The following is a 19899-nucleotide window of genomic DNA, read 5'->3' on the forward strand; positions in this document are numbered from 1 at the left end:
CCAGCGTGTGCCACAGCTTGGAGCGGGGGTGCATCCATGTGTTCTTGTACTTGTCCGCTTGTTGGAAAAGGGTGTTGCTGATGGTCAGTTCATGCTGCGCACAGAGCGAGAGCAAAAGCAGTCCGTTGGAGATGCACTTGCCAGTGCCGTGCTGTCCTAGGACTTTTGGCCACGAGGAGAAGTCCACGCCCTCTGTTGTGTGGCCTTCTGGCGACCTAACATCGATGGTTCCCTGTGGACTGTTGACGCTGGAACTGCGACGGACGAACCCGGGTGTGGCTGTGTATGGGGGAATCCAAATGAGCGGCGTGGGAGTAATGCCACTGAAACGGTGCAGATGATGGGGCAACAAAAAAAAAAAAAAAAAAAAAAAAGTCCACGCCGACGCGGGCATTGAAATCCCCAAGGATGATTAGCCTGTCCTTTCTGTCTACCGCTGAAAATGTGCGGATGAGCTCTTCGTAGAGGGCTTCTTTGATGTCATCAGGGTTGGTCATCATCGGGGCATAGCAGCTGATGACTGTGGCGAAGCGATCCTCGGACAGCTTCAGACGCAGGGTCATCAGCCTATCGTTTATCCCACGTGGAAGGCTGTCAAGCTGTCGTGCAAGTTTGGTTTGTATGGCAAAGTCCACACCTGAGGTTCTTGGGGTGCCTTCTGGCTTCCCAATGCAGTAGAAGGTGTAGCCCCCCCCCCCCCCCCCCCCCTCCAACTTCATCCAGCTGGGTTTCACCGGCAAACCTGGTTTCGCTCAGGGCTGCTATGTCCATCTGGTAGCTATCAAGCATTCTAGCAATGAGCACTGCGCGCCTTTCTGGTCTGTCCTCTCTGTCCAAAAGGGTGCGAACATTCCAGGCACCCAGAGTCAGGGCATGACTCCTGGTTCTTTTTGACTCACTTGTGTAAACAAAGTGAGTCTATGTTTTAACCCGGTGTTTGGTTGTCTGTGTTTGTATGTCTGTGTGTCCATGGTAAACTTTAACATTGACATTTTCTCTGCAAATACTTTGTCAGTTGACACCAAATTAGGCATAAAAATAGGAAAAATTCAGTTTTTTCCAGTCATCTTGTTTGAAACAATATTGCACCTCTGGGATGGGCACAAAAAAATAATGAAAGAAGCCACATTATATGCAAACTGTATTTACTGTTATATTTATATTTTTTGTATTCTCTAAATTTGGCACTTTGACCTCTTATTCTGACACAACAAGAAGAGCAGTCATTATTATCATTTTTTGTTCAAACAGGAACTTCTTTTGCTAAGCATGGAAGTTTTGTTTATTTTGCAAATGTTTTGGTGCAGATAGTAAAAAAAGGGAAATTAATCTGTAATTAATGCTAGGGGACTTAATTTCCTTTAAACTGATCTTTCTCATCTTAAACATTACATTTTGAAATTATACTCAATACATAAAAAGCTTGTGTGTTTTACTCTCAGTGTACAGGACTTTCACTATGTTCATTCGCCCAAGTGGTCTTTTTCGGAAAATATTAAAATCAATACAATGGGTAGACTTTACAGATCTATTGGCTGAGCCCTGAAGGTCATGGGCAAAAATCAATTGCGTACACATATTTATACACATTCAAAGTGCGTGCTCATATTCTTAGCGAACGCGAATGACGCCATTTTGTTTCAAGTTGTTGACCTGCCCGTTCAATCCTATATTCAATGGACAATACACTATAACATGTGATGGAAAGTTGGAGAAGGAGACAGTTAAATATTTATTCAGAGAAAGATTTGTGAACGCCTCATCACTTACTGGATTATGCCCCAAACTGCCATAAAAATATCCACAGAATCAGTCGGAATTCACAGTTAAAAATTGTAAACCATGCGAGTTAATACCCTTGAATTGATCACGATGAAACGAAAAAATTTCCAGTCTTGACTTTTCTCAAAATGAAGTCCTTTTCACTTCTTACGACGTTTAGAAGTACTTGTACTTGGCTCTACATGTTATTAGCTTAACAAAATACTAAATTTTCATATCAACTTTAAAACTATAAAACTAGAATGAACATAAAAGAGAAATTGAATCGACCGTGTCGTACTACATTCCCGACATGTGTAACTAAACTTGTACATCTATCTAGATCTAGAGAAAACGGCTAAATATTGCAGTGTGATTGCAGCAATAGCCACGTCTTCTTTACCGCGGACTTAAAAAGAATTTTTATTGCCCTTGAAGATTTTTTGAATGCCCAAGATACACCAGAATAATATGATTTAAACAGCATTTTCACTGCGAATACCGCAATCGATTTATCGCCCTTTAAAAAAGTATGTTCAAATATTAAATTTTAAAACGTCAGTTAAGGAGCCACGATAGTGTAATGGGTAAGACAGTTTTTTTCTCAAACAAACACGTGGGGTTCGAATCTGGTTAGGACTTTTTTTCTTTCTTTTTTTTTTTTTTTTTAACCCGAAGCTTTATAATAACAAATACAGAAGACATTTTAACAAATACAGAAGACATTTTAACGATTAGATTAAAAAAAAATTATTTTAAGTGTATCACAAGTGAGTCTTGAAGGCCTTGCCCTTCTTGTCTTCTGTTGTTTTCGACCACTAGTGTTGGATGTCCAAGTAGGTGCGGTTTCCTACTAGGTACTAGGCGAGGCAGGCTTTGTTTAGGGATCCTTTTATCTTCCCTTCCCCATATGGGGAGAGCAGTGCTGTCCCTAAAAAGGGCTGCTCTGACGCTATGGGAGGATACGGGTGCCGCATCTGCCCCAGTCTACGGTGGACGACCATCACCCCACAGCCTCCTGCGTGCAGAGTCGTGACTAGGAACTGCCAGCAGCATCCTCTGCCTGTCCCCGTTTCCACTTCTCCATCGCCGCAGGGCTTGGGAAAACTGGGTGTTGAAGGGCAAGCTCGTGGTTCCGACATTAGCCTGGTTGCCTGACCAGCACAGGTGACTTTTTTTTTAGAGAAGAGGAGTTGTGCAGTCCCTTCCCCACTCTGTCGCCTACCGACGATCAGAGTCCCACAGGTGCAGATACTGCCACGTGTAGGACGGCCTCGGCAGGTGCAGGTTTTTTTTCTTCAGAGTTCCATCTCCTAGGAGGACTTCCAGCCAAGGATAAAAGCTCCCCCAGCCCTTTGGTCATCCTCTTCCGCCTTCACAGCCGTTGGGAAAGGTTTCCTCCTCCGCCTGGTCCGTCGTTGGGAGACTTCACATGCGGCAGGTAGTACTGGGTTACATGGTACCAGTAGCAAGGGCTATGCCCCTGACCTGACCAACGGGGAGAATATAGACATGGGGGGACATAGACATGCTTTCGAGCTTAGTTACTATTCAAATACATGGAATAGCTTCCCAACCCCACGCGCCCCACAAAGCAAAACAAACGGTTGAAGTCATGAACTGTCAGGGAAAGAAATAAAGACGACAAATCAACGGTTACACAGTGAACGCTGAAATGTCGCCAAATCCAATGAAATGTCACCAATCCACTGATAAGTCGTCGACCGGCGACATTTTAACGGTTCTCTGACATGTTGAATAGGCGCCGATCACTGTTGTTTTATCGTCAGCGACAAATCAGCGGTTAACTGGGAAGGTGACAAATCAGCAGTTGACACCTTCCTTACATATCTACTATCGCCGTGTCCAGAAGTACGACAATATATGCAGTGGGGGGTCTGCGAGTATTGTCGCTGACGACAATGCCGCAGTATCTCTCTTTGCCTGTGCCTCTGCATGTCTGATCTGTCTGTCTGCCTCTTTGTGTGTGTGTGTCTATATCTCTGTGTGTGGCTCTGTCTGTGTACCTGTTTTCTTGTTTAAAGCTAGCATATGTATCCTTCAGTACACCAGTGTGTATATATAAACTAGTTGTATGAAGTACCTTCGGTTTCGGCTTATGAATATCATAATTATGTTGTTTTCTCTTCTTCTCCCCCCCCCCTCCTTTTTCCCCCTTGTACACAAGGTTATATTTTGACTTTTCACGACATCAATGTGATTCAACATTCACATAGCAAAACATTTGGTCCATCAATGATCATCGAAAAAAAAAAGAAGAAGAAAAAAATCATTAATTTGTTGAGATACAAGGGTTTTTTCAATATGATAATACTTATAATAGTAATAATAAGATGAAGAACAATAACAAATTAATAACAAATAATAAAGAACAAGATAAACAAGATACCAAATGTCACATCATGGCATGTATACATGTTGAAATAGTTTCAAGGAGCACCAGTTGTTGTTGTTGTTTTTTGTTCGTTGTTGTTGTTTTTTATAAAGTGTGTTATTAGAGGATTATTATAATTATGTTATCCATTACCTGTGGCAGCTTACTTCTTTTATCAAAAATTGATGTACAAACATGTCAAATTTTGCAGTATACTCATTTCTGATATTGTTAAAAATTCTATCAAACATGCATCATTCATATACTGTATTATGATGGCAGTTTTCATTTTACTCAATGTTCTATTACCAACACAGAGTATGGTAGCCATTTTTTAACAAAATCACAGTAATTCATTTCCATTGTGTGTATATGCTTTTCTAACTTGTATCTATACTTGAGGTCAAGCAGGAATGCTTGCAGAGTTGGTTTTATTTGATTGATTCTACTCCTGTGTATAAAAAATTTTGCCCATAATAACATTAAATCTAAAGTATCATCCATTGTATTTTTATCATCAGTTCCACACAATGCCAATTCAAAGTTCAATGACAGTCGTTCACAGTTTTCACATTTCTCTCTCAATAGCTTATTAAAGTCCTGCCAAAAGGTTTGCGTAACTGGACAAAACCATAAATAATGTTGCACTGTGTCTTTTTCAGTATAACAGAAATTGCATTTGTCATCGTCAACTACACCCATGTTTTTTAGGATGATATTTGATACTAAAATTCCATGACATATTCTAAGCTGAAACCATTTCATCTTTATTTCTTTGATTCTGTTTATCTTTTTCAATGTTTTCTTCCAGTCAATCTGTGTACCTAACCTATTTTCCCATTTCATAAAAGCTTTCATATCAAAAATTTCGTTTTTCTCCAAGATTATATCGTAATAAATCCGTGTTCCCTTTTTTACCCCTACAAATGGTTTTTAACGCTTTACTATTTTCATTGTTGTGATGATTCTATAATATTATATTTCTTTTTCTGATGTATTCTTTGATTGATTGAATGCAACTTAGGTAATTTAAGTAATTCGTTCTTATTCCCCACTTCTTAAAAAAAGTCTTCCTGCCTTAAAAACTGGCAGTTTTCATCCAGAATATCACGCACGAAAAATGCATTTTTTGCAGTTCAGTTCTTAAAATGAAAAGGATTGTTGTCGATTCTAAATTTAGCATTGAAAAAGATGGTTCAGCTAATAACTCTTTACTGTTATCTAGTTCAGTATGTGTGTTGAAACTGTCATAAGCTTTCATAACGTCTTTCCGAAATTTATTATAATTATCTTTTTAGAACCTCTTTGAGCCATAACAGTTTAACCTAGCTATTTCCGGGCAAGTGGTTTGTAATATTCTTTTCCATTTGAAACTTCCTACATAGAGTTTCCTTACCCAGGACAGTTTCAGTGCTTGTATAAATGCGTGTATGTTTGGTAATCCAATGCCCCCATTTTCAATATTGTGAACTGAGTGTATTCGTTTTATTTTGTCCGGCTTCTTGTCCCATACAAATTCAAAACACATATTCTGAAGTTTTTTTAATTTCACTGTCTGGTGGGTTTGGTAACAACATCCACAGGTACACTAGTTTAGACAGTATGAAGGATTTTAATATAGCTACCCTTCCTAGTGGTGTACACGATCGTTTAGACCAAATCTTGAATAAATTTCTAACTTCCATTAGTTTGTCTTCTACGTTGAATTCTGTCAAGTGTGATAGATCATTCATAAACCAAATGCCAAGGATTTTAAATTTCTTAGGATTCCAATTCATACGTTTTTCTGTTAAATACTTTACATTTGAATTCTTATTTCTACCTAACCATACATTAACTGTTTTTTTCAATATTTAATTTTAAACCTGAAATTTCTTCAAAAGAATTTAATGTATCAAATAACTTATTGTAAGATTTTCTATCTCCGTCAAGTGTGAATGAAGTGTCATCTGCAAACTGGCTTATTTTGAATTCTATGTCTGAAATCTGTGTCCCTTTAATTTCTTCATCTTCCCGAATTTTACACGCTAGTATCTCTGCACACAATACAAATAAATATGGTGATAGTGGATCCCCTTGTCTAGACCCTCTGCCTATGGGGAAGCTTCGAGACCTTTTTCCGTTAACTATCACATAGGCTTTGATATTATTATAAAAGGTATGTATCCATTGACGAATATCCTTTCCAAAACCAAACGCTTTCAGAACATTTTGAATATAATTCCAATTGACAGAGTCAAAGGCTTTCTCAAAGTCTATGGAGACTAAAAGACCAGGCAGATTTCTTTTTTCTAGGTAGTTTATCATGTCGTACAATGTTCGTATATTGTCTCCTATGTACCGTCCTGCTATAAACCCTGTCTGGTCCTCGTGAATAAGTTTTGGTAATACTGTTTTCATCCGGTTTGTAATACAAGTTGACCCAATTTTATAAGTGACATTAAGGAGAGAAATTGGTCGCCAGTTTGTTAAGTATTCCCTAGGTTTATCCCCCTTCGGTAAACATATTACAAGTCCTTCTTTTTGTGTGATAGACATTTCCCCTTTAGTAAAGCCCTCATTTAGTGATCGAATTACAAAATCTCCTAGCTGTCTCCAAAAGAACTTAAAAAAATTAACAGTCATTCCGTCAGTTCCTGGGCTTTTGTCGTTTTGCATGTTTTTTAATGCTTGCGAAGCTTCTTCTTTACTTATCAGTCCCTCTAATTCGTCAGATTCGTCTTTATTCAATGTTGGTACTTTTGTGTAAAGATCGATATTCATCATTCTACAATTTCTTTTTTTATAAAGTTCCTCGTAAAACGTCTTTGTTTCTTCTAACATTTCTTCTCTATCCGATAAAACTCTACCGTCTTCTGTCACCAGTTTCAACATCTGTTTGCTTACAAAGTGCCTTTTCTCCAAAGAACAAAAATATTTATATATTTTTTCCCCTTGAGATGCCCATCTTGCCTTAGACCTTAAAATTATTCGTTCCATTTTTGTTTTCCTAAATTCAGCTAGATGTAATTTTCTTCTCATTTAGCAGTATTAGATAACCTTCGTTTAAGGGCGACTTTCTCTCTAAATTTTGTATTTCGTTTTCTAATCTTTGTTCATGCTGTTTTGATTCCCTTGTCCTATGTATGCTATATGTAATTGACTTTGCTCTGATTTCCATAAGAAGCGTATCTAAAAACAGTTGGTCTGATATCATGAACTGAATCTTGTCATTAGGTATCTGGTTCAGGTTATCTCTTGCATATGGAAATACTGCATATTGACCTTTGATTTCTTTAATAGTTTCATTTATACGTTTTACGTATGCATGATCTTTGAGTAATGAAGAGTTAAATTTCCACAAGGTTTTAATTTTCTCCTCAGTCTTAAAGGTGAGTTCAGTCAATATCAAGGAATGGTCACTTTTATATCCATAAACAATATCTACATTGCTAACATAAGTAATCAGTGTATCTGAGACTAAAAAGAAATCAAGTCTACTTTGCTGAAATGGGTTTGTTCTCCTCCAACTATATCGGAGAACTTCTGGATTTAGCTCTCTCCAAACATCTACCAGTTCTAAATGGGAAATCATTTCAAATACTACTTCTCTAGCTTTGGCATTGTTAATGTGTTTATAATTATAATAATCGAGACTTGGATTTAATACAAGGTTCCAATCTCCTGCAATGATCACATCCAAGACATCTAGCGCTACAATCTTTTCTTTAATTTCTTCGAAAAAATCAGGTTCGTCTTTGTTTGGACCATAAATATTTACGAGCACTATATGTCTACCCATTGTATTTAACACCAGTATAATGTAGTTTCCTTTTTTATCCCTTATTGTCTTTTTAATTTTGAAATCAAAATTATTGTTCAGTAATATAGCCACTCCTCTCGATCTGCTGTTATTTGAGGAAAATACACATTCATAACCCCATTCAGTTCTAATCTGTTGCTCTAATGTCTTAGTGAAGTGGGTATCCTGTAGGAAATACACTGAACAGTTTTTCTGTCTTAAATGTTGAAATACATCTCTTCTTTTTTGGAAATTACCTAGACCTTGGCAGTTGAGAGATGATATTATAAAGCTACACATTACTAGTTTGCTTGTCTGGTATAAAACTAATGCTCCTTATTTTCATTGTGTATTTTTCAGACATGCCGTGTTTATGTTTATCATGACGTAAGGCATAAGTTTGACAAAAATGAATATTATCAAAAATAAAGTGTGAAATGTACGTAACTTGAAAAAAGAAAAAGAAAATATATTGAAAGTGACAAAACATTCTTCTGCGGATGGGTTTCGCTGGGCATTTAGCACATGAAAACACAAGTACTGTCATGGATTGGTAAAATATACATGTATAAATCAGTTCACCGATACACGGTTACTTATGTAAACATGTAGAAGTCATAGACCACATGAACTGAAGTAACCCCATGTAACTTTCTATGGGGACATAAATATTGCAAGAGGAAGAAAAAGCAACACACACACTAAAAACAACACACACAAAGTAGCAATACAGCTTCCATTCTTTTTTTCAATTACATACCTAAAAAGACAACACCGAAAAGCAAACCAAAAAGGAAAATGTGGTCTTCGCATAGATTTCAACCAAGGGCCACAACCCTCCCCAACCTTCCTCACCGGTATTGTACTGCACCTCCTCCCTCCCCCCCCCCCCCCCCCCCCCCCCCCCCCCCCCCCCCATGCCCCCCCATTCCCCCCTCCCCTTCACCCTCCCCGCCCCGTAGAGGACAGCAGGGGGAAAAATCATGCTTGTGCGGGAAAACAAAACAAAACAAAACAAAACAAACTCACACACACACACACACACACACACACACTCACACAAAAACGTGCACTACGTGACCAGATCAAAACATCTGAGCTGATTTCATAACACCAACCTGTCCTCCCTGTACGCGTCCATCCAAACCTGATGTCCTTAGATTTTTGGTTATCGGTACAACTGTACTTTTAGCATAAAAAAATGTATACATTTCTATATGTTTGTAGATTGGTATTTTGCTCTATATTAACACTTTTGTAAACCCGCAGAGTATTGCATATTTATCATGCACACGCAACCGCTGATGTTACTCCTGTGCATGTAGAAAATAAATAAATAAATATACTAATAAAAAAAAGATTAAAGTGACAACAGCCAGTTTACCAACAATATATATGGAGTGATGCATCACAGTAATAACAACACGTGTTAAACAACATCATCAAGACATGCACAAAAAGGACTTCATTTAGTACAGTGGTTTTGGCTATTTGATTGAAACCAGTTTCAGTTTCACTCTCTCAAGGAGGCGCCAACGCGCTCGGACAAATCCACACACGCCACACCACGTCCGCGATTCAGATGCCCGGGCAGCAGCACAACCCAACGCGTCTGAATGCATACATACATATATATATATATATATATGCATATATACATACATTTTTCTTTACTTTAACCTAATTTGACCCAGTGACATTCAAGAATGACAAAGTGGCCACACACACACACACACACACACACACACACACACACACACTGATGCACGCACTTGTTGACTCACCCACATGCACACACATCGACACACCCTCACAGTCACACGCACGCATGTGAACGCTCGCGCACGCGCGCGCACTCACAAAAAACAAAACAAAAAAACACTCACACATACCTCACATTCCCCCCCACACACACACACACACACACAAACACACACTCACACTCGCACGCACATACACACAAAAAAAAAACAACAAAACAAACAAACAAACAAACTCATAATTACCGGTTCTAGAACATTTCCAATAGTTCACCCTACGCGCATAATTGATTTCATGACACGAATATAAAAAAAATATTTAAAAAATTATAAAAAAAACAAGAGAGAAAACAAAAAACGCAATACCTTCTGTATGTTTGAGTATTCATGTATCAATTACACAAGATGCACATATCAATTTCACAGATTACACGAACCTCTTCCGACTATCTTATTCACATTGAGTCAAACTGCATTCATTCAGAATTCAGTCTTCAGGTGTCTTTTCCTTTACACTCTGTCACACCCAAACACATGCTTCTTAATAATACTGAGTTAAAAAAAATAATAAAACAAACAAAACAAAAAAACAACAACTACAACAGCAAAACACTCACACACTTGAAATCCCGAAAGTGACAGCAGCCAGCTGATCAACAGTGTATATAGGGATACAGAGTGATGCCTCACAGTATTAACAACAAATATTCAACATCGCCAAGACACACGAAGGCATAGTTTAGTTATGTAAGATACCTGACTGAAACCAGCATCATGCAACAATGCATGCATGTATGTATCTTTTCTAGCGTCAAATTTGAGCCTGTGAAATTAAGAATAACTTAATCGCCACACACACACACACACACACACACACACATACACGCGCGCACGCGCACGCGCACGCGCGCGTATAAAATAAATAGATGAATAAATAAAGATAAATAAATAATTTAAATTTAAAAATCTCACTCATAAGCAGACTCACACATAGAGACAGCCACATGAATACACACACACACACACACACACACACACACACACACACACACATATATATATACACACACACACGCCATACATACTCACTCAAACCGCACACACATATACGCAAAGAGAGGGAACAGATAAAAATTAAAAAAAAAAAAAAAACAGAAAAAAAAAACAAGCTAGAAAGCAAAACCAAAATGAGCAATTCTAGAGCGTTTCCAATAGTTTACACCACAAGCACTATAACAAAATATAGACCAAGGTGAATAAAATCGAACGCCGCACCGTCTGTAGATTTCAGTTTGCTTGTATTGGTTTCACACAGTGCACGTTTCGACCCGTACCTCTTCGAATCTGTTATTCAAACTGACACTCAGAATCACTTCAGAAATGCGTCCTTTCAGAATTCACAGTTAATTGCTGTTCCAGTCCTCGGCTAAGTCTTCTCCATCACTCTCTGCCACACCCAAACACAAGCTTCTTCCCGTACTATCTCGCCCTCAGCACTAAGTAGACTTTCCTCCCCCTCCCCCCCACCCCCCCAAAAAAAACAAAAAAAACAAACAAAAAACCCCATACACACACACACCCTCAACACTCTTCGTGGTCATCATTCTGCCTTATTTATACGTAACCACAAATTTAACAGTCCAGTCTCATTTCTCATTTGACAAGATTATATAGATAATACACATTAATACTAATTGATACATTTTATTACACTAAAAAAAATTTTTTAACCAAAAAAACAACAACAAAAAACAAACAAACAAAAAACAAAAACAAAAAAAACCCTCTTGGTTTCAGTCCAGTGTTCATGAACTATCAGTGTTATCTGTCTATCACACCAACCTGTTTTCTTCTTCGATGCTGATATCACCTGGTGACATGGCTCGTTTAAAGGCGTCATCTAAGTCCGTGTGAATGTTGATTTTTACGATCACACCATTTTTTAGTTTTGCCAGAATCTTCCCAGAAGAGGTCCAAGCGGACATTGTTGCCGAGCGATTCATGGCACTCTTCAGCAGTTTGTAGTTTGCTGCCGTCAGGTCCTCTCCGATTCTGGTGCCCTTTCCTTTCAGCTTTCGCCGGTTGATCAGCACCTGGTCTCTCTTCTTACGGTCGAAGAACCGAACCAGTATCGGTCTAGGTTTGTCCCCGCCACGCCTGCCAGTCCTGTGTGCCACCTCTATGTCAGCTGTTTTGACATTCACCCCACGCTGTCAGTCCTGTGTGCCACCTCTATGTCAGCTGTTTTGACATTCACCCCCACGCTGTCAGTCCTGTGTGCCACCTCTATGTCAGCTGTTTTGACATTCACCCCACGCTGTCAGTCCTGTGTGCCACCTCTATGTCAGCTGTTTTGACATTCACCCCACGCTGTCAGTCCTGTGTGCCACCTCTATGTCAGCTGTTGTGACATTCACCCCCACGCTGTCAGTCTGTGTGCCACCTCTATGTCAGCTGTTTTGACATTCACCCCCACGCTGTCAGTGAAGAGAGAACACATCTTCTTTGCACAGTCCTCTGCTGTCTCGTTCTCTTTCTCTGGGACTTGAACACCCGCAGGTGACACCTCCGGGAGTATTGTTCCAGGTCATTTTGTTCTTTCTCCACCTCCCTTATTCTGTTCTCTTGCTGTCTGATGATATTGTGCATCGTCTCATTTTTTTCTTTTTCACGTCTCTCAACTCCCGGTCTTGTCTTTCTCTCTCAGCCTCCATGTCAAACACCTTCCCTTCCAAAGCAACGATTTTTTCCATGAAATTATTGGTTAATGTTTTTATTTCTTCTTTCATCTTTGTAAAGTCTTCTCTCGTCGGTAAATCTTCCAGACACTCCAGACGCTTTTCTATCTTGTTGAGAACGGCTTGGATATCCATATTGGCAGATTTTTCACTGCTGGCGAGCTCTACTATGTGTTGACGTTTTCTGTCTTGTTTGAAGGTAGTTTGTTCAGCACAAATACTGACGTCACTATCTTCTGTTGACGAAGAATATATTCTTTTACTTCTCGGCTCACTCATCTCCTGCCACTGTCCACTTTCTCCTCACACTCTTTTTGCACAACACAGAATTGTCCACAATTTCGGGAAGCACTGTTCAAACACAACACGATATCGGTGCACCTGTACCCATGTCAGTCTCCATTATGTCGCTGTTGTTAACATTTTTTATGCGCCTTTTGCCCGCCGATCCAGAATTCAGATGATGTTAAAAAAACATACCGTTGGAATCGTCGAGGACTTGTCTACGTAATGACAATCCTTTTTTTTTTTTTTTTTTTTTTTTTTAATTTACGCATGCAGGTATACGTGTGCGTGTGCGCGCGTGGATGTGTGTACGCGCGCGCGCGCGCGTGTGTGTGTGTGTATGTGTGTGTGTGTGGGGGGGGGGGCAGGGGGGGGGGGGTGAGTGTCTGTCTGTCCACGTCTCTGTTTATCTCTGTGTGCGTGCGTGAGTGTGTGTGTGTGTGTGTGTGTTTACGTTGAAGTTGTGTGTGTGTAAGGGTGCACTTGCGTGTGTGCGCGCACGCGATCGCGCCCTAAATATGTTATCTTATCTCTGGCGCTTTTATCTTGGCCGTCGTGTTTTCTCCGCCACTTGGCTGGGTCGTAAAACATTTGTCTGTTGTGCTCACTGTGTCGATGTGTGTGTGTGTGTTTCTGTCTGTCTGTCTTTCTGTGTGCCTCTCTGTGTGTGTAGTGCGTGTGTGTGTGTGTGTGTGTCTGTGTATGCTAGCGCGTGCATTTGAATTATGTATGTGAAAGTGCGTGAGTGTGTATGTTGTTGGTGGGTGTGCATGTGGGCGATGGGTATGTATGAGGGCGGGAGGGGGGTGTCAGATGGTCCGGTGTGTGTAATTGTGTGTGCGTTCGTGTGTGTGTGTGTGTGTGTGTGCATGTGTATGTGTATGTGTGCGTGTGTGTGTGTGTTCTCAAATGTAGGTCTTTGTCTTATGTGTAACGTCTCCTCGTCGGCCCCTTCACATCTGCATCTGGGGTGGGGCGCTCCAAGATGGGCCCATAAACGTTTGGAAGCTTGTGTCAGACAGTGGGATCAAAGCATAGTGCGACGGCTTGTCCGAAGGTTGGGAGGTGGGGGGATGGGTGTGGGGGTAAACTTTACGGGTTGGTGATAACATACCGAAGTCCAACAATGTATGTACGCGCGCGCGCGCGCGCGTTTGTGTGTGTGTGTGTGTGTGTGTGTGTGTGTGTGTGTGTGTGAAAACAATCAATAAAAACGAAACAAAAATATAAAAAGAATGCAACAAGTAGAAGTCGACACACACAACTGATTAATTTTCTTTTTTATTTCATATGTATTACAAATTATATAACATAAATTATCCGTGCTAAATCTTACAGCGGCGAAACGCTGTCTCTCACTCTCTCTCTGTACGTGTGTGTGTGTGTGTGTGTGTGTGTGTGTGTGTGTGTGTGTGTGTGTGAAAACAATAAATAAAATCGAAGACATGAACAATCCATGCAAATACGCATAACCCACCCCCCAAAACCATATGCCTTAGATATATCAAACAAATTAATTAATGTCTTTTTCCCCTGTTGATATGTTGCAAATCACATCAAGTTATATGATATTGCTTATCAGTGCTTAATCATACCGATTCAAATCTTTAATTGTTGATTAGTCAAGTTCGCTTACTGTTATCATTAGTTTCGTTCTAAGGATGTTATATTGTAATCTCATTTTTTACACAAAATTCCACCAATTATAAGTTATCTCACACACACACACACACACACACACACACACACACACACACACTGCATGAATAACACACACACACACACACACACACACACACACACATATATATATATATATATATATATATATATACAAACTGCGTGAACAGTTACTTTTCCCTCACCAGAAGCCGTCTTTTACCTCTATGTTTGTCAAATAACACTTATGGTTAAAAGACGCTAAACCGAAGAAGAAGAAAAAGAAAACAGCAGAAGCAACAACAACAACAACAACAACACACACACACACACACACACACACACACACACACACACACACACACAATCAGGGGAGTATCGATCGACACGGGGGAGTATCGACACGCTCCCGTCAAAAGCACCGCCAAGCGGCGCCGACACGGGAGCTGTCCGTTGAGTTTTCTCTTTACTCTGGGAGCAGATTCTATAGATGATTTTTATATAGTTGGAAATTCAGGATTTTCAGTTACTTAACTGTTAAAAATATATTACATATCGCGACGTATTAATTGTTGTAATGTACAGAAATGATACACGAACTCGTTGAAAGCTCGTTCATTCAGGGTCTCTTTTTGTTTATGCTCAATGCTCGTCTCTTGCAGTTTTGTGTGATATGTAATATGTCTGTGTTAGTTCCCCGGGAGCCGAAAGTCAGAGGCAGTTAAGTTTGGTCAAACAAACACAAGCTTGGCCCCTCAAGGCTCCAGGGGCCGGTTTCGTGAGTCGCGTCGCGGCGCTGGCTTTGCGGTTCGGCGGAACTGAATATAAGGAGTGAGCGAGTGCCAGACAGATTCAGAACTTTCCTGGTCTGGAAGAATGAGAGAATAAAAGAAGAAAACCAGCGTACTGCCTTCCCGAGTCAACTGACCTTGCCTGGCTGCGACTCTCTTCTGCAAACACTTTCTACCTGTCCTCACCTTCACTAACACCACCTTACCATCCCACCACACAAACATATACACAAGCACACTGACATATTTTTTGGGAGTGCTTATTTGTGTGGGGAGGGAGGGGGGAGGGGAGACAGTGTGTTTTGTCATCTCTCTCTCTCTCTCTCTCTCTCTCTCTCTCTCTATATATATATATATATATATATATATATATATATATATATATATATCTCAGAGAGAGATCATGACTGAAATACAGTTCATATATATATATAGAATGTGTGTGTGTGTGTGTGTGTGTGTGTGTGTGTGTGTGTGTGACCATCATTTTCAATCTTTTCCAATCTCCCTAAAGTTCAGTTCCGTTACTGATGGAGGCGTCACTGCATTTCAACAAATCCATCTACACTACACCACATCTGCCAAGCAGATGCTCTTAGCCAGACACTGAGGAATGATAAACTAAAATGGAGTAAAATGAATAATTTGAAAACAAAACAAATAAATGGATGTCATTAAATTGATAAATGAATAAACTGAAAGTAAAATATTGTGTGACATTATTTTCCATGCAGGAAACCTACAAGGACTACCGTATAGATAAATTTTATATAGATCTATAAAAAGAAAGATTCTATAATATAATATCATATATATTTATATATGATTATATATAATTATTTATGCACACACACACACACACACACACACACACACACACACACACACACACACACACACATGTATCTAGTATATATATATATACATAAATATACGTATATGTGCATGTTAAAATGACACCCATCCCTCAACTGAAACATCACACAAACATACACACAAGCACACTGATACATTTTTGGGTGTGCTTATCTGTATGAGGAGGGAGGGAGGAGGGGATGCAGTGTGTTTTTTCAGAGTGGTAATTTGTATGTGTCACACACACACACACACACACACACACACACACACACACACACACACACACACACACACACACACACACACACACACACACACACACGCACACACACACATATAAACATGTAAGCAACTTATCCCTTGAGAAAGGAGCGTGATCGTTCCGAAACTTTGGAATATTTGACAGATTGATGTATTTGTTTTCTTTTTTCCCCTCTCCACACAGTAAAATATTGTGCAATATTATTTTCCGTGCAGCTAACATTCCAGAGCAACCTCATCATGAGCTGAAAAAAGCAACACATATTTTCTGAACAAATAGATAAAGAAATGAATAATTAAATGAATAGATAAACACATAAATGAATAAAAAGAATTAGGGAGGTTCACTTTTTTTTTAAATACAATTTCTTATTTTTGATATTGTACTCATTTTTACACCCCCACCCAGCCCCACCACCTCATGCACACACAGGAAGACACTGTATATATAATATATATTTAATGGCAGCAATTTTATTTATTTATATTTACCTCTTGTGTATATATTTAGTTACATTCTTATTGTAGAATACAGATGTTTCTTTATCCATATGTCAATTCACTTATTGATGGATGCATTATTTAGCTACTCGGTACTTGTGTTATCTTTTAATCAATATATATATATATAATTATCTCTCTCCCTATATATATATATATATAGAGAGAGAGAGAGAGAGAGAGATGTGTGTGAGTGTGTGTGCATGTTGGTGCACATGCACACAATGCAAATCTGCACAGATCTCAGTGGTAGATATATACACTGTATGATGCAATGCAGTTCACATAATGAGAATGTGTGTGTGTGTGTGTGTGTGTGTGTGTGTGTGTGTGTGTGTGTGTAAACTATTGTATTATCTTAAATGGTTTGTAGTGCAAATGCATATTTACTTTATGTGGTGGTGGTGTATATATGTATTTCTCCATTGGGAAATAGTAGAAAATGTGAAAATAATGATAATAATAATAATAATCAGTATTTGTATAGCGCTGAATCTTGTGCAGACACAAATCAAAGCACTTTCAAACCAGTCACTCACACACATGCATAACTCTAGACTGAACAAAAAGTGAAAAACCACAAAGGGGAAGGGAGATAATCTGGAAAGAAGTGGGTTTCAAGGCCAGTCTTGAAAAAGCTGAGTGCGGAGACCTGACGAAGGGGGGAGCTCATTCCAAATGCAAGGTCCAGAGACAGAGAAAAAGCAGAGGCCGACAGTGGAGTATTTGAATGTGGGTATGCGTAGACAGAGTGGATCCGAAGCCAATCATAGAGAGCGAGATGGGGTGTAGATGTGGAGGCAGCCACTGAGATAGGAAGGGGCAGATTTGTGAATACATTTATAACAAAGAGTGCAGATCTTGTACTTTATTCTGTGTGACAGGGAGCCAATAGAGATGATGCAAAAAAGGATCTTTGTTTACACAAGTGAGTAAAACACAAAAAATGTAGCAAATGTGCCTTTTTGTATTCCCATCCAGCGTTTTGATCACCCTCGCCTGTTGAGCCTTCCATGTTAACCTGCTTGTTGCAGCATTCTTTTTTTTTTTCTTCTTCCTCTTTTTTTTATTTTTTTTTTTATTCAAAAGAATGTTTGCAGACCTATTTAGTTTACACTCTGATGTTGTCACCGAGGGGCAAGAGTTAGATTGTTGGAGTCTCCCGTCGGACCGACGGATGAATAGGCAGTCAGGCTTATCTGTCGGTGTGTGTCCTCATATGGGAGAAGAGGCCGATTCTGGATGCACAGCACTTCCCACAAGTGTTGCAAGGGAAAACGTCTCCAGAAGTTGAACCCTGCTTCCTTCGCTCACGCTTCTCTTTCATGGCCAACGTTCTCTTGTTTTCAAACGTCTTTATGCCACTAGAGCACAGCATCCTCCAGCGACAGCGGTCAAGGGCATCAGTTTCCCAGGAAGCGATGTCTATATCACAGGATTTGAGGTTTGTCTTCAAGGTGTCCTTGAAGTGTTTGCAGGGTCTTCCAGGTTCGCGGTGGCCTTCCTTCAGCTGGCCATACAGTAACATCTTCGGGATCCTGCTGTCTGTCATGCGGACAACATGCCCTGTCCAGCACAGGCTTTCGATGCTGGGCAGGCCGCTCCTCTGTAGGACCTGGAGGTTCGTTCCGACATTAGCCTTGTTGTCTGACCAGCACAGGTGACTTTTTTTTTTTTTTTTTTCTTTTTTTTAGTGAGGAGGAGTTGGAAAGGGCAGTCCCTTCCCCACTCTCTCACCTACCGACACTCACAGTCCCACAGGTGCATATTGCAGAGTTAGGTAATGTATTACGAAAACACCTGTTCCTAACCGATAGCTGTTTTTTTGTCTCGAATTTAGTACTTTCCCTTTCAAACAACGATGTTTCGGATAAGACAACCACCGGCCCCCCTTTTTTACAAAATACTTATACAGTTTAATCATGTTTATATATATATCGAAAGCAAAGCATCATGCTGTATCTCTCCACATCACAGATACCATCCCTGTTAGTACAAAGGAAGACGCAGTGTTCACCATGGCGGACTATGGAGCAGCTGATGGCTACCCTACCATGCCGTTGATGAAAGAGATCATTGGTGAGTGGGTTGCTTGGTGGGCTGAATGCGTGATCTTGCTAACTTAACAAGAGTGCACATGTTTACATAGCGAGAGAGGGGACGGAAACACACACACACACACACACACACACACACAGGTATTTACCACAATGACCTATTAAACTGGACCATACAGATCTACTTTCAAACATTGAAAAGGCAGAGGTTTTTGCTGACATGTTTGGTAATCATAGTAGAAACACTGGTTTGTCAGAAGAAAATAGAAAGTACAGAGAAAGCCAAGAGAAAAATGAAGCATGCCAAGATTCAGAGAGCGTAAATCACCTATATATAAATAGTGAAATAACACCAGATTAAATAAAGGAATGTCTCTCAAATCTCGGCAGCAAAAAAACATCAGTTGGTTTAGACGGAATTTCAAACGAAATGTTCAGACATTTGCCTGGAAATTTGACTGATTTCTTATACTTAATTTTAAAGAAATGTTGGTCTGATGGTGACACTCCTCTTGTATGGAAACAATCAATCGTTGTCCCAATACACAAACAGGGCAAACACAGAACAGATAAAAACAGTTATCGACCAATTGCCTTAACATCGCATGTATGCAAACTAATGGAAAAAATTGTTCTAAAAAGACTTGTTCATTACTGTGAGAAGTATAGTGTAATTCTTATAAACCAAGCTGGCTTTTTAAAAGGTAGATCCTCCACAGAACATCTAGTCAAACTGACTACACAGGTAAAGCAACAGTTTGCGAGGAGAAAAAACGTACTAGCGACTTTTTTATGTGAAAAAAGCATACGACCAAGTGTGGCATGCTCGACTTTTATATAAACTGAAAAAATATCAGTATCACAGGCAACATGTATGATTATATTAGAAGTTTTTTGTTGTTGTTGTTTTGTTGTTGTTGTTGTTTTTATCAGACATATCTATACAAGTAAGAATAGGAAATACCTACTCAAACCCCAGACAATTACACATGGGGTTACCACAAAGATCAATAATTTCGCCGATGTTATTGACTCACTTGTGTAAACAAAGT

General features: G+C 39.6%; 1 protein-coding gene across 2 annotated transcripts in view; it reads left to right on the forward strand.

The window, feature by feature from the left end:
• The window catches only part of LOC143287714 (uncharacterized), a 52576-nt gene that overhangs the window by 4374 nt on the left and 28303 nt on the right, over positions 1 to 19899 (forward strand). For both annotated transcript variants that reach the window (XR_013055989.1, XM_076595937.1), the window contains exon 2: positions 18768 to 18869. Coding sequence is in view for 1 of the 2 variants with exons in the window: in XM_076595937.1 (XP_076452052.1) it covers positions 18768 to 18869 (102 nt within the window). In the remaining variant the exon portion in view is untranslated. The remainder of the gene's footprint in view (positions 1 to 18767; positions 18870 to 19899) is intronic.

This window comes from Babylonia areolata, chromosome 11, assembly GCF_041734735.1.
Source record: "Babylonia areolata isolate BAREFJ2019XMU chromosome 11, ASM4173473v1, whole genome shotgun sequence".
Classification (NCBI taxonomy): Eukaryota; Metazoa; Mollusca; class Gastropoda; order Neogastropoda; family Buccinidae; genus Babylonia; species Babylonia areolata.